This window comes from Vidua macroura, chromosome 4 (genome assembly GCF_024509145.1).
Source record: "Vidua macroura isolate BioBank_ID:100142 chromosome 4, ASM2450914v1, whole genome shotgun sequence".
Lineage (NCBI taxonomy): Eukaryota > Metazoa > Chordata > Aves > Passeriformes > Viduidae > Vidua > Vidua macroura.
In genome coordinates this window covers 46,674,903-46,701,300 of record NC_071574.1, presented here as the reverse complement: position 1 = coordinate 46,701,300, position 26,398 = coordinate 46,674,903, and the positions used below count along the sequence as shown (strand labels likewise).

The window sequence follows — 26,398 nt, the reverse complement described above, 5'->3', positions numbered from 1 at the left end:
CTCTATGCATCCAAGTTATGAAGAGAAATTACACAACCTTGCATAAATGGCTTATTTTTTAGAAGCTTATTAAAGCTCATAATGCAAATATTTGCTAATAACATGAATTACATGCATGAGTGGCACCCAAATATGGTTTTTTTATATTGTGATTTACAAAGTTGTTTCATTTCATTCCTTAGACATCTGGCTGAGAGAAACATTTCTTCAGACTGTGAGGTTTGAAATCTCAATGATAACCACATCCAAGTGGAGTTTATCTTCGTTTTATTCCTATTATCTGTTGCATTCAGAAATATCTAATAGTGATGACTTAATTTAAAAAGACTTTTGATGCTGTGTATCAGAGTGAAGAAATGTGAAATAAAAGTCCAGGAGGAATCTCTGTGAAGAAGGTGTTTCTGAGAGGGCAGAAGACACTGGAGGTGAGGCAGGAGATGAGTGTGATGGTAAGACACTGTTATGACTTCTCCAGTGTGCCTTTACACATCTGAATATGTACATAGATTGAAGCCAGTGCCTTTTATCCATGGGCTGAACACAACCTAACAGACAAGATGAAGGAAAGGCCCTGCTTTACTGCCTTGAGCTCAGATGGTTCAGTATCCTGGAACACCATAGTAATTATTGTGCATGAAATATAATCCTGATCTGTAGCAACCCCAGAGATTCAGTGCGAAGTCTGAAAGCATATGCAAGGGAGAAGCAGCAGAGACCATTTTTTCCTGTGCAAGGCAGAGATAAGGGTAATGTACAGGTCTGTGTTCACATTTTATGAGAGATATTGCAGTTCATGAGAAAAGTGCAGAAGAGGGAAGCAGTAAAAGAGGGAGAATAGAAAAATGAAAAGTGGTTTGATTACACTGAATTTACCTTGACAAGGAAAAAATTTAAGGTCCAGAGACGGAGCAAGAGCTGGCAGCTGGAAACCAAAGTCATAACTCTCTGATCTCAGTGCTTGATCAAGGGCAATTCTCTGGTGAATTCTCCACCTCTTGTTGACTTCATACGAATGCTGGACCTCTTCCAGAAACTGCTGAGGCAGGAGCACTCTCAGGAGAATAAATGGTCATGCAGAAAGAATGGAGGTGAACATGCTTCATGACAGATCCTTGTTTGTCTGGGCTGTGCCAAGGGATGCTGTGGGTGGGGGGGAGAACCCCACCAGTCCCCAGAGGCAGATGGCCTGTCATATCCCACCTGCATGGGTGCATAAGTCCTCACATTGGTCATCCCCTGACTCCATCCGAACACGACTCAGTGAAACCTGAGGGTCTCATACACGTATCAAACCATTATAGTGAAATAATGACCCTTTCTGGATGAGTAGTAAAGCCAGGCTGTTTACAAAAGAGTTGTGGAAGGTCCTTGAGGCATCGCAGCCCCTGCCTCCCACACAGCAGGCAGGAGAGCCAGCTAGATAGAGGTGACATGTCTAAAGAAGAAGAGAACCTGAAGAACCTGTTCAGGAACCTGAGCTGGTGTGTGTGGTGCTGGGTTGGCCCTCTCCATGCTGCTGGTGCAGTGCACAGCGCTCCTCACTCCGTGTGGTGAAGGAGGCTGCAGCCTAGCAGGAAAGGGAGCCTCTCCCAGAGTCTGGACTAGCTAGTTTAACATTTTCTGTTGAGTATGTAGGAGCTGTTACTAACTGGGTTTTTTCTCCTCTTGGGCTTTTTTTTTTTTTTTTTTTTTTTTTTTTTTTTTTTTTTTGAATAAAAACTCTCCAGCAATTCTGCATTTGAGAGCTGAGCCAGCTGCAGGTCCAGCTGAAGGCCAAATGGCCAGGACAAACCTCATTCTGTGCAGAGAGTTGAGGGAAAAGACACGCAGCAGGTTTGTTCCGAGTCAGGCTGTTCAAATAAAGCTGCATGAGCTTTCACACTTTATACTATTTGTTACGATGTTTTCCAAAATGAACCACAGATGTTTTACTTTGCTGAGTTTTTTTATCCCTGGCTGAGTCACCTATTATCCAGGCCACATCTGGGCAGATCAAACAGGAGTCTCAACGAAGAAGTCTCTGAAAGCAAGTCAATATTTTATTTGATTTTTAGATAATCCTCTGCACATACCTAAAAACATAATGAAATAAACATTATTTCTACTAATGACATGGTGTAAAATGTTGAGAACAGTGAATCCTATTACAACTGCTGGTGTTTCCCATCACTTAAATTGAATCAACGAGGATGAGTTAGGATTAAATTTTGCCTATAGCTTGCAGCTTTTCTTTATATATTCTCCTCTGATTACAACATGGGAGTAGAGGAGATTGAAAAGTTTCTGAGAAACCTTAGAGCTTAACTGTATATCTTCTGCCCTCTTAAGCAAATGGGATCCAATGAAGCAAATCAAACTGGAAATACCATGTAAAATGTTAATATGTTGGCAAATGGCCAAGGTCATCTTCTGAAAAATGCCAAATGTCACAGGAGGGCGTAGAAAAAGCCCTTACTTCTCCTTTTGAAAAAAAAAAAATCATATATTCTCTAACAAAACATGTCAACAGGTTATGGCAATATCCTTTGGGGTTGATACTGATGTGCAGGAAAAAAAGACAAATTATCTGGCAAGAATTAATGTAACTCAGTCAGTAGTCTCCTGAGTCCTTCCTAGAAAGGAGAACAGAGACCTGGTTTGAAAGTAGTAGATATCAGTCCATTTGAAACAAATGTTCCCATCCAAACACATCCCTGTGTTTTTTTACTGAGTTCTTCATTTGGTTTATTGTTTTTAAAGAGTTGTGTAATAATACATTCATATCCTCAGAATACATGTTATAGTTTTAACAGAGCACTGTCCTTGGAAAGTTTTCAAAGTGGTTCTGTATATTTGCAATATCTGTAGTTAGCACACTCGAGTCAGAGTGATTCATTTCCTGCCTAGTGGCCACTTGTCATTTTATGCTTTTTTTTCTTTTCTTTTCTTTTTTTTTTCTTTTTTTTCTGGCTGTATCTTTACAAATATAATGGAAAAAAATCACTACTTGCAGGTAACGAAAGTGAAGGAATTAAAAATTAAGACATACAGCAGAGAACATCAGCCACAGAAACCCATTTGCAAATGCCAGTGCAGACCCGTATTTTGTATTAAATAGCTTGGTAAATGTCCACATGCTTGCTGTTAGACAGTCAGTAGTTTGAAATCTGCTAGAGCCTTGGGTTACTTCTACAGTGTAAGTCCCTGAGTGGTGAAAAGAAAAACAAAAAGTCCATTTTATTATCTCTAGTCATCAGTAACTTTTCTTTGAAGGTGCAGTCTCTCTAGAGATTGTCAGGTATTATTCCAGTAGGTGAGGTCTGAGGAATAGAAATTTACTTGTGGCATCATTCTTGGATCACCAAGTCCAGAGTCTGCCAAAACCAGGTCCATGATAATGAAGTAAACCTTATTATGGGTTGGATTACCTCCCTAAATTTGGTCTATTTTTACTGAAGAAAAACATCAAGAATCCATTGAGCTCCTCTTGTCAGTCAGGTCAAAGCAGCTGCTGCCAAAACAGGAGTGCAAAGAAGGCTTTAACCAAAGCATTCATGTATTTCTATGGCTCACATCCTATATTCTATGTTTGTCCTAGGAAGTGTCCTAGCAATGCCAAGGGCCACTGGGAGAAAAGGGGCAGAAAGGCAAAAGGTACTAATTAATACTGATATGCTACACTATTAATTAGGTACTAACTAATATAGATACACTAGCGGTAGACAATGAAGTGTCACTGCCCTCAGGAGTTAAGTTGACTGGAAGAATCATATACTTGTGAAAGGACTTTTGGGTACAAAATCTGATCTCTTTTCTATTTGAATTCAGGAAAATCCAGGAAAAATAGGCAATGCATCTCTGAGAGAATCCAAGATTATATCCGATCCCTGATTCTATCTCCTGATTTTATCTTATTGGGAAGATCTGATCTTCAAATAGCATGAGCTAGTGTCAAGAACTGTGACTGATTTAATGTGGAAAGAGAACTCCTGCAACATGAACAAACAGATAGTAGAGGTTCTCACATACCTTAAAGCTGGTCCATGATGGATGAATTTAAATAATCTGTTTAGCACAGTTTCAAACAGAACTTTAAGACTTCACAAAAATAGCATATTGAAGGTATTTTGCCTGGGATGCATTTTTTTAAAACATTTTTTGAATAAAATCAACCAACTCCCAAAGAAATGGGAACCTTGCAATATTCACAGTGTTGCACCTTGCAACACTCACAGCTTGGAAAAAAAAGGACAGCAGCCTGCCTGACATGGAGTAGAAATTTAGAGGCACTAGGAAGCCTCTGCCCAATTTGGCTCTTGCTAGCAGAAAGGAGCTCCTACAAGGACTCAAGAAACAAACGCAGATATTTCCCAAAAGAAACCAGACACTGCAGGATATTGTAGAAGTCATCCACAACAATAAAGGGTCAAATCAGTTTTTTTTTATTATTATGACTGGTTTCTAACCATGGAAAGGGGAGAGACTGAATCATCCAGCTCCAGATACTGAAAAGATCAGAGAATCACAGGATGGGCAAGGCTGGCAGGAACCTCTGGAGATCACCCAGTCTAACTCTTCTGCTCAGGCTATTTTGTTCACAGCCATGCCCGGTCAGATTTTGAATATCTCCAAAGATGGAGAGTCCACAGCTTCTGTGGGCAACCTGTGCAAGTGTGCAGTCACCCTCACAATAAAAAAGTGTTTCCGGTGTTTCAGTTTGTTCTCTCCCCACTAGGTATCACTAAGAAATGTCTGACTCCATCTTCTTTACTCCTTCCCCCCAGGTATGTACACACACAGCTAAGATTCCCCCAAGACTTCTCTTCTCTGGGCTGAATGAAGAGTCTCAGCTCTCTCAGCCTTTCCTCATTTGAGAGATGTTCCAGTTCCTTAATTGTCTTTGTAGCTGTTTGGCAGACTCACTCCAGTATGTCCATGTGCTTTTTGAACTGGTGAGCCCAGAACTAGACCCAGCATTCCAGATCTGTCTCACTAATGATGAGTAGAGAGGTAAGATTCCCTCTTCAACCTGCTGAAGACAGTCTTCCTAGTACAGTCCAGGAAGTTGTTGAACTTCTAGACTGCAAGAGCTCATGCCTATCTCATGTTCAACTTGGTGCCACCAGGACCCTCAAGGCCACCTCTGCCTGATTTCCAGACCTTAACTCCCCAGCCTGTACTCATGTCTGGGGTTACACCTCATAAAGTGAAGGACTCTGCATTTCCCCTTGTTGAACATTATGAAGATCCTGCCAGTCCATTCTTCTGGCCTGTCCAGGTCCCACTGCGTGGCAGCACAATGATCTGGTATATCAACCACTCCTCCTGATATAGTACTGCCTTCAAACTTGCTGAGTGTGTGCTCTGCCCCATGATCTAGGTCATTACTGAAGTTGTTAAACCTGCTGTTCTCTATTCATTGTGGGTTTTGGGAGATGAACAGAAGCAGGGGTGCCTGTCAATGCCCTTGCATGAATGGTGCTTCCCTCACCGTGTCACAGAACAGTCTGAGCCACCTGGATTGTGGACAGACCTTCAGTGATGGCTTGGAGACAGCCAGCAGTATGAACAGCCCAGGGGAACAGCTGAGAGTGAAGACAAAGGTGTGGGGGCTTAGGGCTGGGAGGGAAATGGATGACTCCACCTGAGCTACTGGAGGACCACCAAAGTCACGTATTCAAAGCAGATAAAAAAGCTACCAAGGATTTCCAGGATAAACTGGCAATGAACCAACTCACAGGTCTTTCAGCTGGTCTTCAGTTTGTGGACCAAGGTCAGTGGAGGGATGCCAGATGACTGTGAATGACTCTGGAATTTGCCATATTGCTTACATTTTTTGTTGTAGTGCATCAGAAAAGGAAGCAGGTGCTAGCAAGGAAGATGGCTGCAGATCATTATGAGCCTAATGACTCCAGCTCTGTGTCTTGATGAAAGTCAGCAGTTCTGGTGTGACTCATGACAAAGCATGAAGGACCAGAAAATAATTTAACTCAGTTTGCAATGGCAACAATTCTGTTTCAAAGCTAATGAAATGGTCAGAGAGAAGAGGATGGAGCAACACAAACACAGATCACTCTGAAGTGGACACTGAGGAAGCATCTGAGTGTATGAAAATCAGTTTTATGGTTAAGTCTGGGTGCACAAATAACAATTGTAGGCTTTTCAATATTGAATACACATTGCATAAGATTAGCAGTGTAGTCACAAGAGAAAACTTCAATGATTTTCTGGAGACAGGGATTCTAACTGGAGCTAAAAACCAGACATCTCATTCCTCAGTGAAGAGGTAAACTCAAACATCCATTTGGGCGTCATTACAGCTTCTGAATTTGCAGTGAAGAACTGGAGTAGTATAACACACGGACAAATCCAAACATGCTTGTTTTTAAAAGTGGTTTATGCTAAGTTTGGGCATTTTTCAGCAAAAGCAGTTAACAGCTTTCAGGAAGTTATAGGATCCTATCACTGAGAAAGGTACCTTGCAAAGCAAAATTAGGGAACTATCAAGCTGCATTCTGACACTAGCATCTTGACTGGCTTTACTGACTGAAGTTCTTGTCAAATTAAAACAAGAAATATGATTTTCTCATAGATATTCACTATCCAGCAAAGGCAATCAGCTCCATCAGTAGATTTTCCTCCTAATTTGCAGGACCCCACACGTTGTCTGGCCCTCTACATGAGTACCTGCTGTACATGCAGATATGTGTATACTTACTTCTCTTTGCTCCCCTGGTACCTCCAGACTGTGCTGCAGGTGCCACAGAGATTGTGTAAAGCCTGCAGAAGTCTCTCTAACACATCACTTTCTGCCTGTTGCAGCAGTCTGGACAAGAATTTGAAAAGGATGTTCTTGCTGTTTCAAGTTTCACCACCAGAGCAAACCTGGGCTGTGTTTACTCTGCTTTTTGCTGTGTGAAAAAAATATTGTTTATCACTGATCTCAGTTGGAGCCATTTGACGGTTTCTTTTTGAGCTCACTTTGCTTCCAATTCAATAAGAACTAAAAATAATAACATGGATAATCTAATTCCAGATCAGTAGATGTCCTGGCTGCTCTCAGTCTCAGAACATGTATCCCACGTACACTGGATGCACACACAGTGCATGAGCTTTCTAGCAGCAGTAGCTTTTCACCTAGGACAAGGGTGACATTTGTGAACCATAAAGCCTATCAATGTTACCCTGCCTAGTTGATATAGTGCAGAGGTTTTCTTAAAATAAATAACAAATGTTGATATCTCTCTGTGATTGCATACCACAGCCAAAAAGGAAAAAAAAATGTTCAAACCCTTGAATTTCATATGCTCTTAAGAAATCTCAGATAAAAGAAAACAGGAAATCATTTGTAATATTAAAAATAGATTGCTTCCTGGAAGTAACAACCATGATGTTCTTGTTGACTTTTTTTCATGTTAAATGCCACATACAGAAGCAGAGCCAGTCAGCTCCTATTTTTATTTCAAATTTGTCTGAAATACAAAATTTCTATGGTAAATTTAGAACTTTGTTTTGATTTTTTGTATTTATTTTTATGCTATAATTTTTTATTTAAAATATATTATTATAGACCGTGATGTGAAAGACTGACTTCAGAGCCCCCAGAGAAGCATCCTCACCTTAAATGTCATAAGTAAGTTGGATAAATATTCTGGACTGTTACCTCAGTTTTGGTAGGTGTTGTTGTGGGTAAAAACTAAATATCAGAGCAGAAAAATTGTTACAAAGATAAATATTCTGAATAACATTAAAAATTCTACTAAAACCCTTGTCACATGCATTCTGAGTTTCAGTGGCAACTTGAAGCACATTGTACCTTGCTGCCCTGTTGATCCCTGAAATACAGGCTAATTCCCCATGAAATTAACTGTTTATACACACTTAAGTTGTGTCCCTGTGTTTTGCCTTGGATAAACAATGGCCAAAGTGGTTTATATGCTCTGGGTGTTTTCCTTCTGAAAGGTGATTCCTAAAACAACTTCAATCAAAAGATGTGCAAAGATGAATGATGATTTTCTTCTCCCAAGGTTCTTTCAACCCTTGTTTAGGGTGCCTTTCTTCAGTCAGGCTCAGGTTTATTGTGAATGAATCCCCGGTTTCTTACCATTAATTACTATCTTTTATTCATCAAAGATCCTTACTTTTACTATGTAAATATTACACCTCAAGATTAGGTCATTGCCAGTCATCTTGCTAACTGGATAAACACAGTGCCTTATTTTAAAAGTATTCAGCTTAATTCCAGGACAGATGAGTGTTGATGGCATCCAAACAATGATAGTAAAATTAGTTTGTCCATGTGCGACCCTTATCCTATTAGTGCTTGGGCATAGCTTGGTGTTAAAACCTTGTCCCTCCAAACACATCCCACTTCACCTCTGTTGGCCCCTGGGGCTTGTCCCTGCTGGTTAGGATGTGAAGCCCTGACCAGCCAGAGTGAGCTCCATCCTGGTCACACTTATAAGGTAATTTGCCACAAGTGCTGTGTGGAAATAGATAATAAAGGCAAAAGAAATCGAGGCTTCCAACTACCCAAACTGGCTGGACGACAGAGAGTGAGACACTCTCTTATAATTTTTATCTCTTCCCAAGCCTGATCTCTTCCCAAAATCTGACTTTAACGTGCAGCTTGGCCAACTCAAAAAGTCATCCTTCACAGCACTTATTTTTCACTCCTTTTTACTGCACTCCTCCAGTGTCTCTGGGTAGCAGGGCCAGTTGGATAGAAACATATCTGCTACCCTGCCTAATCATCTTTACCTGTTCTCACTTCATTCAGGAGGTGATAAGCATCATTTTCCCGGGCCAGTTGTCTTCATCCCTGAGCCCACGAGTGGTGACTTCTCACCTTACTCACCAGGGAGAGAAAAGGGATTGTTCAAGCATGAATTCAAACTCCATTAACTCCCCGCAAATGTGAGTTGGGTTATTGCAAAACTTCTCTCCTCTTATGCTCCCTTGTAAAATCTTGAAACCTTAATCAAAATAAATCAAAATTACCACTAAGAGTAAAAACACCACAGGAACTTGACTTAGATGATCAGATAAATGCAAGCTAATAGGAGCAGAAGGAGAAGAAATTGTGTTTACTTAGTGAGTAATGCAGTGTTTGGAAATATCTTAAACTGCTTACAAAGCACATAATTCCTTTTAAGGATGGATTCATAGAACATCAACACCTGACGCAAAAATAAGATCCTACTTTTTGGAGAAACTCACCAAATGCTTTGAAAAGGGGCATAACCTCTAAAATAAAGAAAAAGACACAGGACACCTCGGTTCTTTGTAGGTCTTTGTGGAAGGTTCCTGCTAGCCCATACTAGCTCTTTCCTCCATCATCTCGGGATCTTGCTTGAGATGGGCTGGAATGGTATGACCTTCCCCAGCACTTCTGTCCAACACATCTCTCTATTATATCTCAAATTCCCTGTGACACATCTACATTTGAATGTACTTGTGAATTATGTGCCCTGTGATTATTTTCAGGCATGGATGTCTACCCAAAGACAAAGCAGAGACAAGTGCTTATTATTAGAACTGAGGCCATCATTACTCAAGGTGATGGTGCTGACAGGTGCCTGTCACTTTCTTATTCCTTTTTGGAATTGTAGCTTTTAAGTTTTAGGACTGATTTAAGTGCATAATCCTAACTTTTAATTTCTTTTTTTTTTTCTTTTTTTTTTTTTTGAAGAAGAAGGGAAATGCTATAATATGTCTTTCAGCACAATTAGCTTGATATGATGCTGGTGAAATGACAACACTTCCACATTACTTTCAAGGAGGAGAAGCTGACTTTCTTATTATCCTAGTTTGCTATTATTATGATGGGAAGAAACCTGCTTAACTGATATACTACCTAATGGATGAGCAGGAGGTTATAGAAAAGTAAGCAGTAGGAATAATGGTTGTAATGGTAGCAATCAGAAGCCAATAAAACACATCTGATGCTGACCTCAATTAACACCAACATGCTCTCTCATTTTAGCAGTAATATCAAGTGACTGCTACAAAATAGTTAAAACCCAGAGCTCTGTTTTCAAGGGATGCTGGTGACAGTTCTGTTTTCAAAACAAACAATTAGAGGCCACAAATCAGGATACCAAGTTGAAACGTGGTCTCCTGAGGATCTCATGATCCTGAGCTTGAGCTGTCAGATAAACACAGTACTGCTACAGAGAGAGTCACATTGCTTTTCTCATTCCAGATGATAAACAGGTGTAACCTGCAATTTTAAAATCCTGCCAGGAGTGGAGCAAACATCTATGGCTGGGATGACACAGGCATTCTTCTAGTTTATAAAGGCAGATAATATGAGATACTCGCTGAGCAGCAGGCTTAACCTTTGAGGTTAGAAAGTTCAAACCAATTTGTTGAGAAAAGCTGAAGGCTTATATTAACAAGTTGTAGAAAAGGTCTGGACAAGGAGAGGAACCTGGACTAACAGTGATATGGAAACTCCTACGATCAAGACCAGTATTTAGGGTGTACTGACCTTAACATTTTGTTCTTTTTTTAAAGAAACATTTTGAAAGCGAATCTTCCACTCCTGCCCATGGCTGAGTTCTTTGATACCATTATAGCATGTGTAAACCAGGATCCCTTCAGATGATGAAGGGATCACCCAGACAAAAGGGTGAGATTGAGAAACACAGTGGACATGCCCCAGCCACTTAAGGGCATTCAGGCTCCGAGTCAGATTAGAAATGGTTCAAAGCAACCTCCTCTCCCCACATACAGTTTGGTCACCAAGTCCTTGGCATCAGCTCATGAATCATGCTACAGAGTTGCATTGGTGCTAATGCTGACGTAGTTTTATAGACAGTTCCTGTTGGTCAACAAATCCAAGAGTACTTATTTACAAGAAGTTACCCAGGTACAATGGCAAAAAAGCAAGAGGTATTCTCTAGGATGACAAAAGGCTTACCCACCTTCCAATAGATTCAGTTTTAGCCTACATCTTTCCTTATGCTTCATCGGCATTTGCAAAGGAGGATCGTCCCCACACAGTAGAATTTTTTCCCAACATGCATGTCTTTCCTAGGATAATATCTCTGCAAAAAGGCTCTCAGAAAAATCTTGAGCCAAATAAAGCCAGGCATGCCTTTTCTATGGATCATAACTGCATGTGGAAGCCCTAGCACTTCTGAGGATCCAGGCACTTTTTCTGAGCTTTCCAAGGAGCTACATATGAAATTGTACTGGTCTCCTCCCAGTACCTGAAGGGCAATAGGGTCTGTGTAATGGGATAATGGATGTAAGTGTGACTCTGGCTGGGCTGGCTGCTGGCTGGCTGCTGGCTGGTTTCTACATTGACTGCAGCAGAAAGCTCACAAAGGACAGTGCAGAGTCCAAACAGAGTCCAAAGGCAGAAAATCCAAGAATGAAGCGTTGTTATTATGAGTGAGTGATGAATAATCCAGAATTAATTGCTAAAATGTTACAGTCATCTATGGATGGAAAGAGGAGTTTGCCCCCAGGCACATGGTGTGACTCTTGGGTGCACATGGGCAGAATTTGGACTCATTGATCCTTGTGGGTCCCTTCCAACTCAGAATATTCTGTGATTCTGATAGAGACATTTTACACTTGGGCTGTGAATAGCTATACACTTCCTTCCTTAGGACATCCCACTTGTTTCCCAGTTATTCCTACTGTAGATATTCAGGCATATGTAAGTGTATTTCCTATTGTGGGGATTGAGGTATCTAGCTCTTTTTTAAGTTTTAGTATTGAATCCTCTCTAAATGAAAGGATCATCTCCTTTGAGTCAACATATCACCTGGACAGGAGCAACAGAAACTTAAGAGTCAGGTGTCATCTATAGCTTGATCCTTTAAGCTTGCTGTTTGACATCTATTAATCATCATAGCTAGAGCCTTTATTTCTCATCTAGTATCATATAGACATATTAAATAGAAAATATAAGAGATTAGACCCCAGAAGACGTCACAGGGCTGAGGACCAACTTCCTCAAAATATTTTCTTGGCTTTCAGGGTTAAAGGATTGAAATGACTCTGGTCCCTTGAGAAGTTGTAGCTACAGCCCACTGAGATGCAAGGTTCCCTCTGTATGATCTTTGAAAAGTCAGTGAAACTGGGAGAGGCCTCTCTAGTGACTGGAGAAAAGCAAATACTACACACACATGGTCAAAAAAGACCAAAAAGGACAATCCAGTGCACACAGTCAGTCTCACTTTGATCCCTGGGAAAATTTTGAAACAAATACTCTTGGAAGAATTTTTTGGCATATAAAGGAATGAAGGTGATTGGTATCAGTTAGCATGGACTTAAGAGTGTTAGGTCATGCCTGATCAACGTGATTGTCTCCTGTGATAAAATAACTGGCTTTGCAGATGCCTTTGGTGAGGCCTTTCAGGCTGCCACTCACAACGATCTTGTATCCCATGTTAGAGCTCTACAGTCTGGATGAATGGATAACTAGAGGGCTGAAAAATTGGTTGGATAATCAGGCTTTGAGGGTTAATGGGTCATCCTCCACCTAGAAGCTGGTAACAAATCAGGTATCACAGGTGTCCTTCTTGTAAACTCTTGTTGTATTTAACATTTTTATCAGTATTTCAAAGAGGATGGTGAAGTCCACTTTCATCTGATCTCAGAGCTGGCCATGCTTCAGCAGGAGGCTAGAGGAGAGACCTTCTGTAGTCCCTTCAAACCTCAGTTACCCCAAGATCCTGTGAGAAGACATTAAATGCAATTCATGCTGTTCTTTCAGAGAGTATTAACATTTGAAATGTAGCATGCATCAGCATTCTTTGCCATTCATCACAGTGCCTGCTGCAGGCAGTTTCCCGTTCTGTTTTTCCATGTCATGGGTATGTCCATCACAGAAAACCATGATGGGTCAAATGGCTTTTTTTGCTTACAGTTCACATGCTGAAGCTGTGGTTTGGTTTTCTCTCTGATTTTACTCATGCAATGAATTTCAGCACTCAGCTCTCACTTCATATATTCTAGCTGTCACTATGGTTTCAAATCAAAGTACAAGGTTTTTCATTTAAAGAGTTAAAAAGAGAAGCAGTATTCCAGCACCAATGAGTCAAATACTATAGCTGAAAAAGGGCTGTGTGTCCTGAAATAGATTGGAGAGGATCAGTGCTGTAACCAAGTTTCCGTGTGAACCTCTGACTTTTATAAATACCAGAGACTCTTTCCTTTCAGATCCCAAGTTTACCTTCCTCATCTGGCTTGTTGCTTCCTTTAGCTGCACTGGGAGGGGACTGCTGTTTTGTAGGGAGAAGCCTGGGTTATTGTTGTCTAATTGGCCTTGTTTTTTTCCACAGATACTGTCCCATGAGCTTCAGAAACTGTGAGGCCAGTGAAAGGTGATTTTTCTATGCACAGTTCTTGCCAAGACAGCAACACTTAAAATATTGGCTGGTTTAAAATCCAAGGTGAAACACTATTGGGTTTCAATGAGGACAAATTTTCACACAGTCCTTTCTGCAGGATGATGTTACTCAAAAGGAGGAGGTTTATATGAGGGCAAAAATCCTGTGAACTTCAGAGAAAACTGGTTCCCTGGACTCTCTAAAAAATGTATTCAGTGGTTTTGGTATAGTATGTATGGCATTTAACTTTTTGCATAACATCACTCTGATGGTTCTTGCAGACCCTGGGCTGGAAGTCATTCTAATATGATCACACTGTCTGCCTGTTCTCCCTTCCTGCCCCCTGCAGTAACCTTTTAGTCAACTAATTACTGGAATCTATTAATTTTCCATTTTATAATTTTATATATATAGTCTAGTGCTGGGGAAGGACTTCAGATGGAGTTTGTAACTTAATAGGCACTATGAAATCTGATGGCAAGAGCAGGAGCCACAGCTAGTTCAGCTTCACTGATTCTAGGCTTAGAGGGCTGACCTGTCTGCTTTTCCCTTTTATTTCAGTCTCAGGTAATATTAACATATTCTTCTTCTAATGAGTTTTATTTTAACATGTCCTTGTCTGCAAAGAGCTTAGTTGAGAGAAAATCAGATGTAACTGGAGTTTTCCCTACTGCTTTCCAAACAGAACAACAAATGTTTGTTCCCAGGGGCTGATTAGTTCCTGCTTTGACAATGCCAATCACAGCCTTGCTTGCATCTTCACCTATTCCCGGCAATAACTAAGGAAAGCTATACCAGGTTTCTAGAGTCTTGCTTTAAAGATAGCTGGGAGGATGACTGAAATGTTAAAGTGTTAGAGTGTATGCGAAACAGGGGAATAAGGAAGAAAAAACCTATTTGGATAGTTAACATCTATGGTCTAATCTTAAAGTTTTAAGGTAGAGTATTTTTAAGGGAGATTAAAGTAAGTTGTCTCTGAAATTTCCTGTGGTCTCACACCAGATTTACAATGATATTTGCAGAAGAAACTTGTTTACCAGCTCATATCATACCTCTCACATGGGAGAATACTTAAAGTGAGCCAGTCACTTGCTGGAAAAGGACACAGATAGTAGTGAGGTGTCAGCTGAAACAGGGAGCTGGGTTTCCCAGAGGGCTGTCTGTTTCTTCACTTCCCTGTCTCCCCTTCTTCAGTCTTATGGGAAAGGCTTGGAAGAAGTCAGACAGGTTAACTGCTGTCTTAGAGTCTTGTGAAAATGTCTTACCTGTACTGCATGACATGGTATGTACAGCCCCTGGCTCCAGATCTCTCACATACCTGCTGTGCATGGGCTGACAGAGCTGTAGCAGCACTGCCAGATATTTGGTGCTTGTCTGCACTAAATACCAAGCTGCAAATCTGACAGGTTTTTTCTGGCTCATATTCAGGGCAGTTATTCATTTGTTTGCAGAGAGGCTGTGGATGCACAAGTTCCACCAGCTGTAGGACTCAGTGTATCTAGCTATGTTTTGTCACTGGGGATTTTCCCGAGGCCAGAATATTGACTGTCTCTGAAAGGTGGATGCCACAGGGCAACATCCAAAGACACCAAAGCAAACGGCCTTTACATGTCATGGACTTTCAGCAGTTGTTTAGAATTTCCATGCTTTAGCCTCAAGGAAATTTTTCCCTGTAAAATTACTAACTACACAGGCATCCCAGTGGTGTCAATGAGCTTTCCCTCTCTGTGCATTGCTGAGCATGGTCTCGTGCTGTGTTCAGTGAACTTTGAGCTAGAAACATGGAGTGATAAGAAAAATGTGATTTAGTTTTTCCTTTATGAATTACCAATTTACATTCACCTTTTGTTTTTTTTCCATCTTAAAAAAATGGTAAACAGGTTGACTTCTTCACCAAGACTGTGTGGAAATACAGGATATATATATTTAGCACCAGTCAATCTGTTCAGAATGAGTAGGAAACCCATCAGTTCCTGAGGCAGTAATAGATTTCCTCTGCACAACATGTCAGCAGCCTGATGAAGCTGAGGATATTCTGCCTGTGTACTTGAAATGTCAGGAATGCAGTGTTTATTTGCAGCAAAAAGGCTGAAAATCAGGGCCTAAAGTCTCTCACCCAGAGGTTACATGACTCTTCAACAAGCTGCTGAGAGAGATACAAGCTGTGCAGCTGGTACTTGGTGGTGATGAAGCCACCTGTGTGAGGTGTCTGTGACACTGTCTGGTCCACTGCCCTTCACCCTCTCTTTGGAGACACACTCATTTTCCAAGGGCTTGGAAGCACTTAGAGCAATTTTAGCAGAATTTGTTTTACCAATGTATACAGTGCTCTTTGCAGAGCACTTTAAGCGTGTGTTGGAAAACACACATTTATCATCTTTTACATGCAGCCCAAAAACTGTAACTCTTGCAGAGAATTAGTGTCAAGACGATGTTTCAGTTAACAACAAGAGCTTACAAGTTCACTTATAAAAGCTTCAGGGGGTCATATTGCAGTACCCAAAGCACACTTCTAGGAACTTTTGCAATCGATAGTGGAAGCCAAAGTAACGGTAAATCAGCAGGAAAAGCACATAGAAAATTTCTCCCAAACACCCTGTCTCAGTTTCCCATGATTTACAAGTCAGAGATTTCCTGAACTTGTGATGTGTTTTATATATTTATTGCTTCTGAATGATTTCTTCTTCCATTAATTTGCTTAACAGTTTGCTCAACTGATGTAAATTTTTACAACCTGTGGAAAAGAATTTCACAAGTTTACTGAGCACAGATGAAAGCTATATTAATGTATTTGCAGCTGATGCTCACTAGTTCTTATGCTGGAAGAGACAGAAAAACAGTTTTCCGCTACAACTCTATTTCTGTAAGACACAGACTATGTGAGGCGTGAGCAAAGTATTATCTGTTCTCTGTATTATCTTATTCTCTGTAACACAAGTAAAAGGAATGCAGAGAACTCTTTTGATGAAGACTTTTACACATCTGAAGGAATATCTTCAGGTTTACTTGAAGTTCCTTCAGCTACTGAAGAAAGCACAAGAACAGAGTGGACAGAGGAAAAGGTCTTTCTTACCATCTCAGACAATGCCCCAGATGGAAGCAGTGAGTGACTGTCCCCCATTTGCAGCTCATAGCCACATAGACACATTGTGCTACATCTGAAAAAAGTTGAGTGGTTTTAGTTTCACAAGCAGTGTCAGCTGGAGGAAGGACTGAAACTGTGCCACTCCACTACTGCCAGCATCCACAGCTTTCCCTCCTGCAACTCCCACATCCCATTTTATAGCTGTGATGCTCAGTAAACCATATCCTGGCAGCTGAATTCAAAATAACCTGAGAAAACCAATCAACCATCCAAATGACCCCACCCCAATTTGTTTTTCAGTCAGCTCTACCCTTTGCTGGCACAAAAATCCCCACAGAACATGGGGTAAGGGTTAAGCCCAAGAGTCCTAAGCCAAAGTTAGGGAGTTTCTTCTGGGGAAGAACCTGCCCAGCTCTGACACTTAATGTCAAAGTGTCAGAGAAATGCTGGGTTGAGCTATACTGAAAGTATATATACTGCAAGTACAGCTTGTGAAACAAGAGCTGCCTGAGATATACCTTGCATTTTTTACCATGATATTTAAGCTCTGATGAACTATAATATACCCAAACCTAGGAATATGCTCTTAAAAAAGAAAAAGCACCATATAATGAAAAATAAAAAACACTTCATCAATTCAGATGAGAAATCGATCACAGACACTTCTGCGGCAAACTGTTCTTCATTAGGCTAGTGAATTTTTGGAGTAATTAGCAAATGTGTTTATGGCATAGTGATTTGAATATGCATATTTAGATGAATATATTGATTTTCTTGAAAACTATGTAGTGGTCAGAAATTTTAATGATATCTAGGAGCCAGAAGGCAGGGGGGAATTTTTAAACATACAGCGATGTATTTCTACAGTCTACTTGTAAAACTGTTAATTGAATGCAAAGATTTAAGACTGTGGACAGATTTTCAAACTTTTCTTCAATGTCTAAGACATCTATCTCATCATGCAAAGCCCAGTTTCAGCAGAATTATAAAGATTCGTAATTATTTGATTTCAAAGCTGGCCCCATTACAGACTCTACGAACTGTAGCTATTAAGGGACTCTACATGATACAATATTGATTTCTCTAATAGCTATATAATTATACTGAGAAGAAAATTGCTAATAAAACTCAATAATCCTCCTGAAAAATTAGCAACATTAGCCTGGGAGCAGGCTTGGAATTACTAAAGCCATTGTTCTGATAGCATTAGCAAACATACATTAATAATTGTATTGCTTTAGCTACACACTCCCTGCTGTTTTAGTACTTGACTATACTGAAATGTTAAATAGTTATTGCCAGTTTAAGAAGTTTATCAGACAATATAAAGATGTTTTTGTAATTGTAATACAAAACTACACATAAGTGCATCAAAAAAGTTCTGCTGGTGAAGTTATCTCCTAAGAGCTCCGTTTATGGGTATTACCCAGAGTTTAAAGAGAGCTTTTATACCCCTGAGTCTTAACTCAGTAAGTAACTGATAAGATAGGCCTGGCTTTCTCTCTCTTTGGCTGGTTCATGGTGGTAAATGTGCTGCTGTTTGTGCTGCATTTCAGTTATCCAGCCCCTGCCTTCTGCCTCTTATCCCTCCCTGCAGCCAGCCAGGAGCCAGCACAAACAGCCTGGGAACAGGGCGACGCTGCACACGGGAGACAAGTCCAGCCCAGCCCCTGGAAACCTTTCACCAGCCAAAAATAGCAGCGCTGAGAAGATGCCGGCAAAGTCGGGTCTTGACATTGACTGATGCTCGCCAATGCCGCGGTCCATCCGTCACACAAATGCCTTGACAAAACACGGTCCTCTGCTGACTGTCCCACACCCTCCTTCCTCCCGACGGAAGCCGGGTATCTTGTGGAGACCTGCTTGGGAATCATGCCAGACAGATGTCACCTTCTCACCAAGGGGCCCTATTTACAGGTTTGGGGAGATGCAAGCAGATTTTACAGGAATGCTCTGACTTCAAAGGGAAAGACTGGGGGATAGATGTCCATAAAATCCTGAATATCACGATGAAAGTGAGTAGGGAAAACTTGATCAATGTGCTGGAAAACAGCTTGGGCCATCTAGTGAAAATCTCCATGCAAGCAGCTCTTGATGTGGGATGTTGCAAATGTTAAGGGTTACACACGAGTTCAAAAAGTGGAAAATCCATCAAAGGATATTAAACATAAGGGTCCATTGCTGGTTCAGATGCCTTGCCCAACTGATCAGCTCTTAAACCATAGCCTGAACATGGTGAACAGAGAAACAAATGGAGAAGTCTACAAGTGAAAACCTGGAAATCTTCAGGAATTATCCTTTCTAGGAATAAAGGGGCATATTTCTGCATGAAATATGCACTATAAAGCAGCGTCTACATAACAAGCAGAAAGCAGTGCTGGTCTTCCAATCCAACAGTGCAACCTGAAGGCCTCTAACAAGCAAAACCCCGTTGTTCTTCCTTGGTTCCTGGTGCTGAAGCACAACTCTCCAGGACCTATGCATATTTGAAAAGGATATACACAATTATTAAAATTTTCTTTCAGTCATTGGCTCCTCTCCCCTGCTCCATGCAATGCAGCACTGCCAAGCCCAGGCGGAGCGTCAGTCCTAAACCAAGGCCACTGCTGCCTGCTGGCCCCCATCAGCTGCAGTTAACCAGGGTGCAGTACACTGGGAGTAAGTGGTGGAAAACAACCTGCCATCTTTAGCTTCAAATGAGTTTGATAGAGGTGAAACATGACAAATAACCTTTGCTGCTGCAGTACATGACACAACAGGGGAATGGAATATACCAAGAAGTGCAAGAAACTCCAGAAACCAGACATGACTTGCATTCCTCTGGTTATTCCCAAATGGGGAGATGCTGCAGCTGAAGGTGTGACTTCAGCACATACAGAGGTTACCCTGTGGCTGACATCCTGCTAGTGAGCTTGGTAGTGGTGGCAGCAGCACAGACTTTGTTGTGCCCCACTATCATGGGGCGATCCCTATAATTGGCAATGCCAAACCCTCACTGGCACTGCTGCTTAGCTGGGCAGGATGAAAACTGCCTTATGTCTATCTACAATGAGTGGCAATCATGCTTCTGACTGTAGTGTGAAAACAGACCAAGAGAAATTAAGCTAAACAGTCTTTGTGAAACCATTGCTAAGCATGCCACTTAGCATGACTATACTGGAAGAGAGAGCAGCATGGAGCCCAAGGAAACAGCTTTGTAGGATGGTGAACAGATTCAGCTCTCCTTGGAAAAGATAACTGAACTTCATTTCATATGTTCCACCTTTTGAGGAAGTCTTTTTTTTGACCAGGACTTAGGAAACCACATGGCGCTGCCATTTTTTGTGGCACCAGAGGCTGTGTCTGACATTGCAGCTGGGTCTGGAAATTGAATTAATTTCCCCCCCACTCCTCTCCAAAACTTACAGAGCAGCCATCATTCACCATAACATGTCATCCTAACAAGCTGCAGGACAGAGATACTCCACATTTGAACCAACTAGTGACAGCCAGTGAACAATGTCTAGGTAACCAGAACACCCTTCATCATGAATCTGATATGTTTAACAGCTAATTAAACCTGTGTAGGGATTAGGCTTTACATTGTACAGTTTTATGGCAACAAAACCTGAGCTTCCTAAGATTACACTGAGCAGCTCCTTATCTCTGATGCCGAGATGTTTATCAGCACCATATGTTACAAGCTCCTGCTATGTTTCCCAATGACCTTCTGGGACTTAATCAGCCTGAATGTCAGGGGTTGAGGAGCTGAGGACATATATTACAACACAGAATGCAACACTCAGCCAGGCAGAATAAAAATACAGGGCTGAAGTCCAAAGAAAAGGTCTTTGTTAGTTAAGTTCTGTCCCTAATAAATTTGTCAATTAGAAAGAACAAACGTTAACTTTGTTTTCCTTGCCCTTGCTGTTGCTCTGTGAGGTCCCATACTGCGAGGTAACACAGGGTGTGTACTCAAGTATCAGTGACGAGGGGAAACCTCAGATGATTCATTGGGAATGTTCTGCATAAAAATAGCAAATTCCAGCTTTATATCTGCAGGCTATCCATGCTACCCAGTTATGTTTTCCAGCCTTGGAACCATAAAAAGAGATGCCATGAAGAGGAAATTTTTGTCCCCAATGTCAGCAGCTCTGATTGTAGTGATTTTAGTCACACATTGCTTTTAGAATTAATAAGCACTCTGTCCCAAGAGTATCCAGGCATGGTCTTTCAGGATGACCGCATCAGAAGACATGGAGTATCATCCTAACACCTTTTTTCTCATGTGAAATGCACTTGTTTGCAATTGGAGACACATTAATAAGAAAAGCTTAGGCAAGGACTGGATTTGCCAAGACATTTCCATGCAAACGATGAGATTCATTTTACAGTACCTCTTGCAGGAAGAAGGACCTACCTACTACTCTTGAACACCACTGCATTCTTCAGGTGAGCTGTGTTTACATTGATAAGAGCTGACATGAACCATCTCCAAGCTGTGAAACTGCCTATTTCTGGCATGCTGTGCTTGATTCCCCACATCCTAACCCACCAGCAATTACTGTTCATTCTGGCAGTTCCTCTGAACAAGACAAATCAATCCCATCACTGCTTCTCCTCACTCCAACCCAGCTGCTCACGGTGATATGTTTGGATACATAATTTCGTAAGTGTCCCTTCTATTTATTGTAGCTCATTGGGCTCAGATCCAGGCTGAATTTCATGGATAAGGATGCTGATCCAAATGTTGACGCTTTGCTGCATGGCTGCAGGATAGAGATAAAGCTGGGACTGGTTTGCAAGGCATTGCAAATCTGTGCTTTATATGTCTGTTGTTTCATTGAAAATACCCTTTTTGGAATTTAAAGCATCTCAACGACAGATGTAGAATGACTAGGGTTTAGCTGAATGTGCTGTATTCAAAACACAACAAAAAGTCCAGGTGTTTTAAAGGATGCAATGGCCATGGTTTAAGAAAAGAATTGTGTTACTGGATGCCAAAGATATGAACACATTTATAGAACCTTTGCTTGCTTCTGACAGTGAATATATGGTTTGGGTTGATTTTTTTTTTTAGAAACTAATTTCCTTTCCTAAAGCAGGTGTGCTAGTTGCCACATTTTTCAGGCATATTTAAAACTATTTGGACCCAAAAGAGAGTTTAATTGGCTGACAAGGATTGTAAGTGTGAATTTAGTAACTGACATGGCTATGTCTTGAAACTTCATTAGTCTGCATTGTGGTGGGAGGATGTTTCAGAGGTACCGTGGACACACAGGGAAGGATAAGATGTCTAAATTGAACATCCCAAACCTTGAGGAATGCAGGTCTAAGGCAGATGGATATCGATGACATATCTCAATTTCCACTTCAGTGTCAGAACTCTCCAACATATGGCTCATCAAAGTCCTGCCAGTGTCAGTATTTTATGTCCATCGTGTAATAATATATAGAAGAGCACTTTCATTAAAGACATTGAAAAATATTGCATAGGGGGGATGTTAAAGGATGTAGCATTGTCATTGTCTGTTGAGCATACTCTGCTGGCTAGACTCTTGCCTGGGAAGCAAGGCAAATGTCAAATATATATGTGAAATCCTTCCTAGAAGCCCTTACGCATGATCTAGGAAGCCTCTTCCTTTTTTTCTATCTGACCTCCCTGCTCCTGATTTCCTGGCTATAAAATGCTTTACATTTAGGGGGAGCAATGGAGAAACATTTACAACTTGACATCTCATAGCCTTGTATTTGGGTAATGCAGGTAATGTGTAGAAAGCATTAGTCCCATGTTCAGCCTGAGAAGAACTTAGAAGTGAGATCTCTCATTTCCTAGACAAATGTTCTCACTTTGCAGTAGCCTGTCTCATTTCAAACTGCAATAAAGAGAAGCTGAATTAAAGTCTGCAATTTGTGGCTTAACTTCCCTTGCACTGTTTTTTAGCATAAGCTGTTATGTCCCTAGCAGGGGACAGCCTTGCCCTCAGAAAAAAGGCCTACACAGTGCAGAAGAGTAAGTCAAAAATTGGACAAGGAAGTGAAAAGGCAGGAGCTTTAAGTACAGATTTAAAATAAAGGAAGGCTTCACTGCACAAAAGCAGGGACAACATTTAGTCTGTGAGAAGTGAGCTAGGAGAAACAAAAGTGGGAAAAGATGAGTAAGGCTATAAGGGAAAATGCCACTCCCCAGTGGCAAAAGCCACAATACAATTAGATCAACCATCCCCAAAGGAACATAATAAACTCTTTCAGAGGAGATTCAGCTCGTACAAGCAGTCTCTTCCTCTGGCCATTTCTCTAAAGGTATTTGTTGCCAACTGCTAAACATCACTGAAGTTTCTTTACTACACATGCCTATTACTTGTTTGTGGATTTGAAACAAGTAGTACTTTAGAATCTTCCCTGTCAACAGATATAACAAAAGAAAACAAACCTACTTGTAGCCCCCAGCTTTAAATTTCCAGTCCCTTTTAATAAAGTGAAAAGCTTTAGCTATGAAAAAATTTTGTGACCTTTGCAATGCTACAGAACACCAATACAAAATGTGAATAGTAAAATATCTGTTATATAATATATATTTATATTTTAATATATTACATTTATTTCTACATAAAGAGGCTATAAATACTGTATATGCCTTATATTCATGGTTCCCAGCATTTGACATTATAGTAAGTACAAACAAAAAAATACTTATAAAAATACAAAAAGAACTCAGTAGAAATAGCTTTACATTTTAAAATCTTGTAGTCCTCATTGTGTCTATCAATAGAGTTCTGGGACTACAAGAGCACAGTTAAGAACTTGTCCAACTATTAGGCACAATTTCAGCACTCGGAGAAAATCAGAGCTGCCATGAAACCAGTCACGGATTCCCAAGGCTACATAAACTGAGATCTCTGCCACTGCAAACAGACTTTTCAGTTTTCAAACTGAAAGAGTCAGACCTAAATCTGAGGGAGGGGGAATGAGATGAGAAGGTAGGGTACCCTCAGGATGCCCCACCAGAACCACAGGTCCTGTGGTCTTAGGGTAAATGACATTGCCTTTTCTACCTGTTGCAGAGGCTGCCCAGGTGGTGATCTGGGGGGAGGGGAGTATTTTCTGCAGCAGTTTTAGGCAGCTCAGAGGCAGGTAGGCATCTGGCATGAGTGAGGGTGCTGGGGATGAAAGGGGAGCAGAGCCATCCTCAGAGGTCAGGCATGGCCCTGCTATTTAAGTCCCATCACTTGGCTCAGTGCTCTGCCTTCCCCCTACTAACCAACTTCACTGAGAAAACGCAACTCACGAGGACTTGTACAGCAGCCTTTTTCCTCTGCCAAGGACAGAGACCATCACCCCCACCTATATTTAGCCCAGCCTGTGTTTAGTCTCAGGCCATCAGAGTGCCAGAGCCTTGAGCTGGAGGTTCCTTTTTTTGTTTGTGAAGGTACAAGCAAGGAATAACTCTGAGAAACAAGAAGCCAGTGCCGTGCTGTTTCCTTCCTGGAGTCCAGCCACAAGGGGAAAAACAAACAAAAAAACCCCCACAAAAGCAGGGATGTGCCATTATTTCGTACAAGTAGGAACAGTTAAGTCGAATGCTGTGATGCTGCCTGCATCAGGCAGATGCTCGACATCACCAGGCTCAGCCTCTGCCGTGGGGTTGGCACAGCCCACACACCATGGCCAGGGCTCTGCACCCTCAGCCACCAGCGTCTCTTGAGGAAAGAGCCCCAGCCTGGCACAGCGCAGTTTTGCTGCCACATGTTTCTGCATCATCTTCAGGAAAAATAAATGTCTTTTCTTAGTCCCATGGATGCCATCTTTCAATACATCAAACCTGAATACCACCAGCCCAGGCAATGAAGGCACATCCCAGGGGGAGCTGGAGCTGCCAGCTTCAACCTAGAGTGGTGCGGGGTTCTCGTAGGGGAGCCCATGAGCGCGGCAGAGCGGGGGCGAAGCCTCCTGGGCACACAAGAGTTCGGTTTCCTCGCTGGAGTACACAGTGGTGTCCATGTCATCCGAGTGGTATCCCGACTGGTACCCACTTGTCTGGTTGGAGGCTTCGGACATGACGGATTCATTACTCTTGCTGGGCACCAGCGTGCTGCAAAAAACCAGTCAGAAACAGGGCTGAGAGAGCTGTGGAGACTGTCTTCTGGAGGGCAGGTGGGCGACTCCAGATGGCAGCTGCTTTCCATCACAGCAACAACCAAAGCAAAAGGCTATTCTTAAACCTGGCTTCAAGCCTTTTTAAACATACACTTGATTATAAGGCAAGACCTTTTCATATGCCCTAACTTCACTAATGCATGAAAAAGATGTTTAATTTTATGATGATACAAGGAGTTAGATTGCGACTGCAGATGAAATGGAGAAAAAGCTTTTAGAGGCTTTACTTCAGCTATGGTGCAATTGTAACTGCAGTATATCTTCATCTGCACTGAAGTTGTCCAGGAAAAAAAATAATTCCTGAGAAGCTCTCAGAGAGCATACATGAGCTTCAGCTGCATGAGTGCCACTGTGCTTCCTGTGAACTGCACAATGAAACCCCTGTACAATGCTCTGAAAATACACCTGGGTACATCCTGAAAACTTGAGTGCCAGCTATTAGGGAAAAAAAAAAAAGTGCTCAATTGTGTGCACCTGCTCAGTATCTTTGAGGGGTGGTTGATGCTATTGCAGCTGATAAATACAAGTCCTTTCTGGGTGCTGACTGAGGCTTCCCAAAGCTGCATTACCTCCCCTCTCCTAATACTAAATGCAGATGACCAGGCATATTGGGCACAATTTTGCTTTCTGTTTTTGAAAATACTTTAAGAAAAGATTTTTTCTTCCAAACAATTTTAGAAACCAATCATCAGTCTTCTGACATACTGCAGTAAAAGGTCATATTCAATCCTATGTGCAGTCCGAGCCTTACCTAAAGGGTATTTTCACTTGTTTTTCACTCTCTTCCAGTGCCTTCAGCTCTTCAGATGCAAGAACCATCCCACTATCTGTCTGGTTTTCCTGCAAAGGTGTTGGAAATGCATTAAATGGAAAAAGATTAAAACCACCAAAAATAAAATGTATCAACAGAAGGAAAGTATGTATAAATAGACAAACTCACCTCCTGAACAACTTTTACAGTGGTTACCAATGGGACATCTTCGAATGTTTTCACGCTCACGGGGCGGCTTTTTCTCTTGCTACCTTGTCGGTACTGACTGCAAAGAAAACAAAGCAAAAAAAATTTGTGTCCACTATCCACAACTTGGCTGCAAACAGCACAATGATATCAGAATCCTTTTATCTCTCTTCAGAGAAGTTCATCCCTTTGTCAAAACATATTATGCAAACTTCAAAATATCTATTTATTGAAAGGGATGAACAGCCTAGAAAGTGGCATATTTCTGACCTTTTGCTCCTGACAACATTGGTCTCTGAGCAAATTCTAAGAAATGGCTTTGAGAAAACAGCTTGTTTCCTCATTTACACTGGAGGGCTTAACTTCCTGCAAGCTTTGCTTAGAACTATAATAAACAGAGAAGCCTGGAGCACAGACATGCATCTCTTTCTTTGGACTGCACTTCTGAGACCCCTGGCTGGACCTAGGACAACAACAGCAGACTTAGCACACTGCTGCTCTTAAGCCATGGGGATCAGGACAGGGAGTGCTAAATCTCTCTTGAAGGCTCTTCTCCAAAAGAAGCCCTTTGGTTCAGGATGACATCCATAAAAAATATTGGACAAAAAAAAAATTTACTTTCATGGAGATACTAATACAGCGAAGAAAACAGCACCTTCGCCTTTCTGCCTAAGTGAAAATGGAACGAAATGGATGGTTTCCCAATTAAATGGGGCAAATTTATGTTCTTAACAGCTAATGAAGGAAAAGCCATGGCGTTAGTAGAGTAACCTGAATCCACTTGAAGTGCAAAGCTGGAGACAATTAAGAGCACCATTCTGCCCTTTACCCAGCTTTGAGTCTAGCTATGCTGAATCCTGCTTATCTCCAATAGACATTTTTTTCATAATT

The 26,398-nt window shown here is 41.3% G+C and overlaps 1 protein-coding gene across 1 annotated transcript in view; it reads right to left on the bottom strand.

Moving 5' to 3' along the window:
- Positions 1 to 22,858: 22,858 nt before the first annotated feature.
- KDR (kinase insert domain receptor) overlaps positions 22,859 to 26,398 on the bottom strand; it is a 30,274-nt gene continuing 26,734 nt past the window's right edge. Inside the window, exons 28-30 of the mRNA XM_053976462.1 lie at positions 25,490 to 25,586; positions 25,301 to 25,389; positions 22,859 to 24,484 (exon numbers count right to left, since the gene is read on the bottom strand). Of these exons, the coding sequence (XP_053832437.1) occupies positions 24,280 to 24,484; positions 25,301 to 25,389; positions 25,490 to 25,586 (391 nt within the window). The 3' untranslated portion in view covers positions 22,859 to 24,279. The remainder of the gene's footprint in view (positions 24,485 to 25,300; positions 25,390 to 25,489; positions 25,587 to 26,398) is intronic.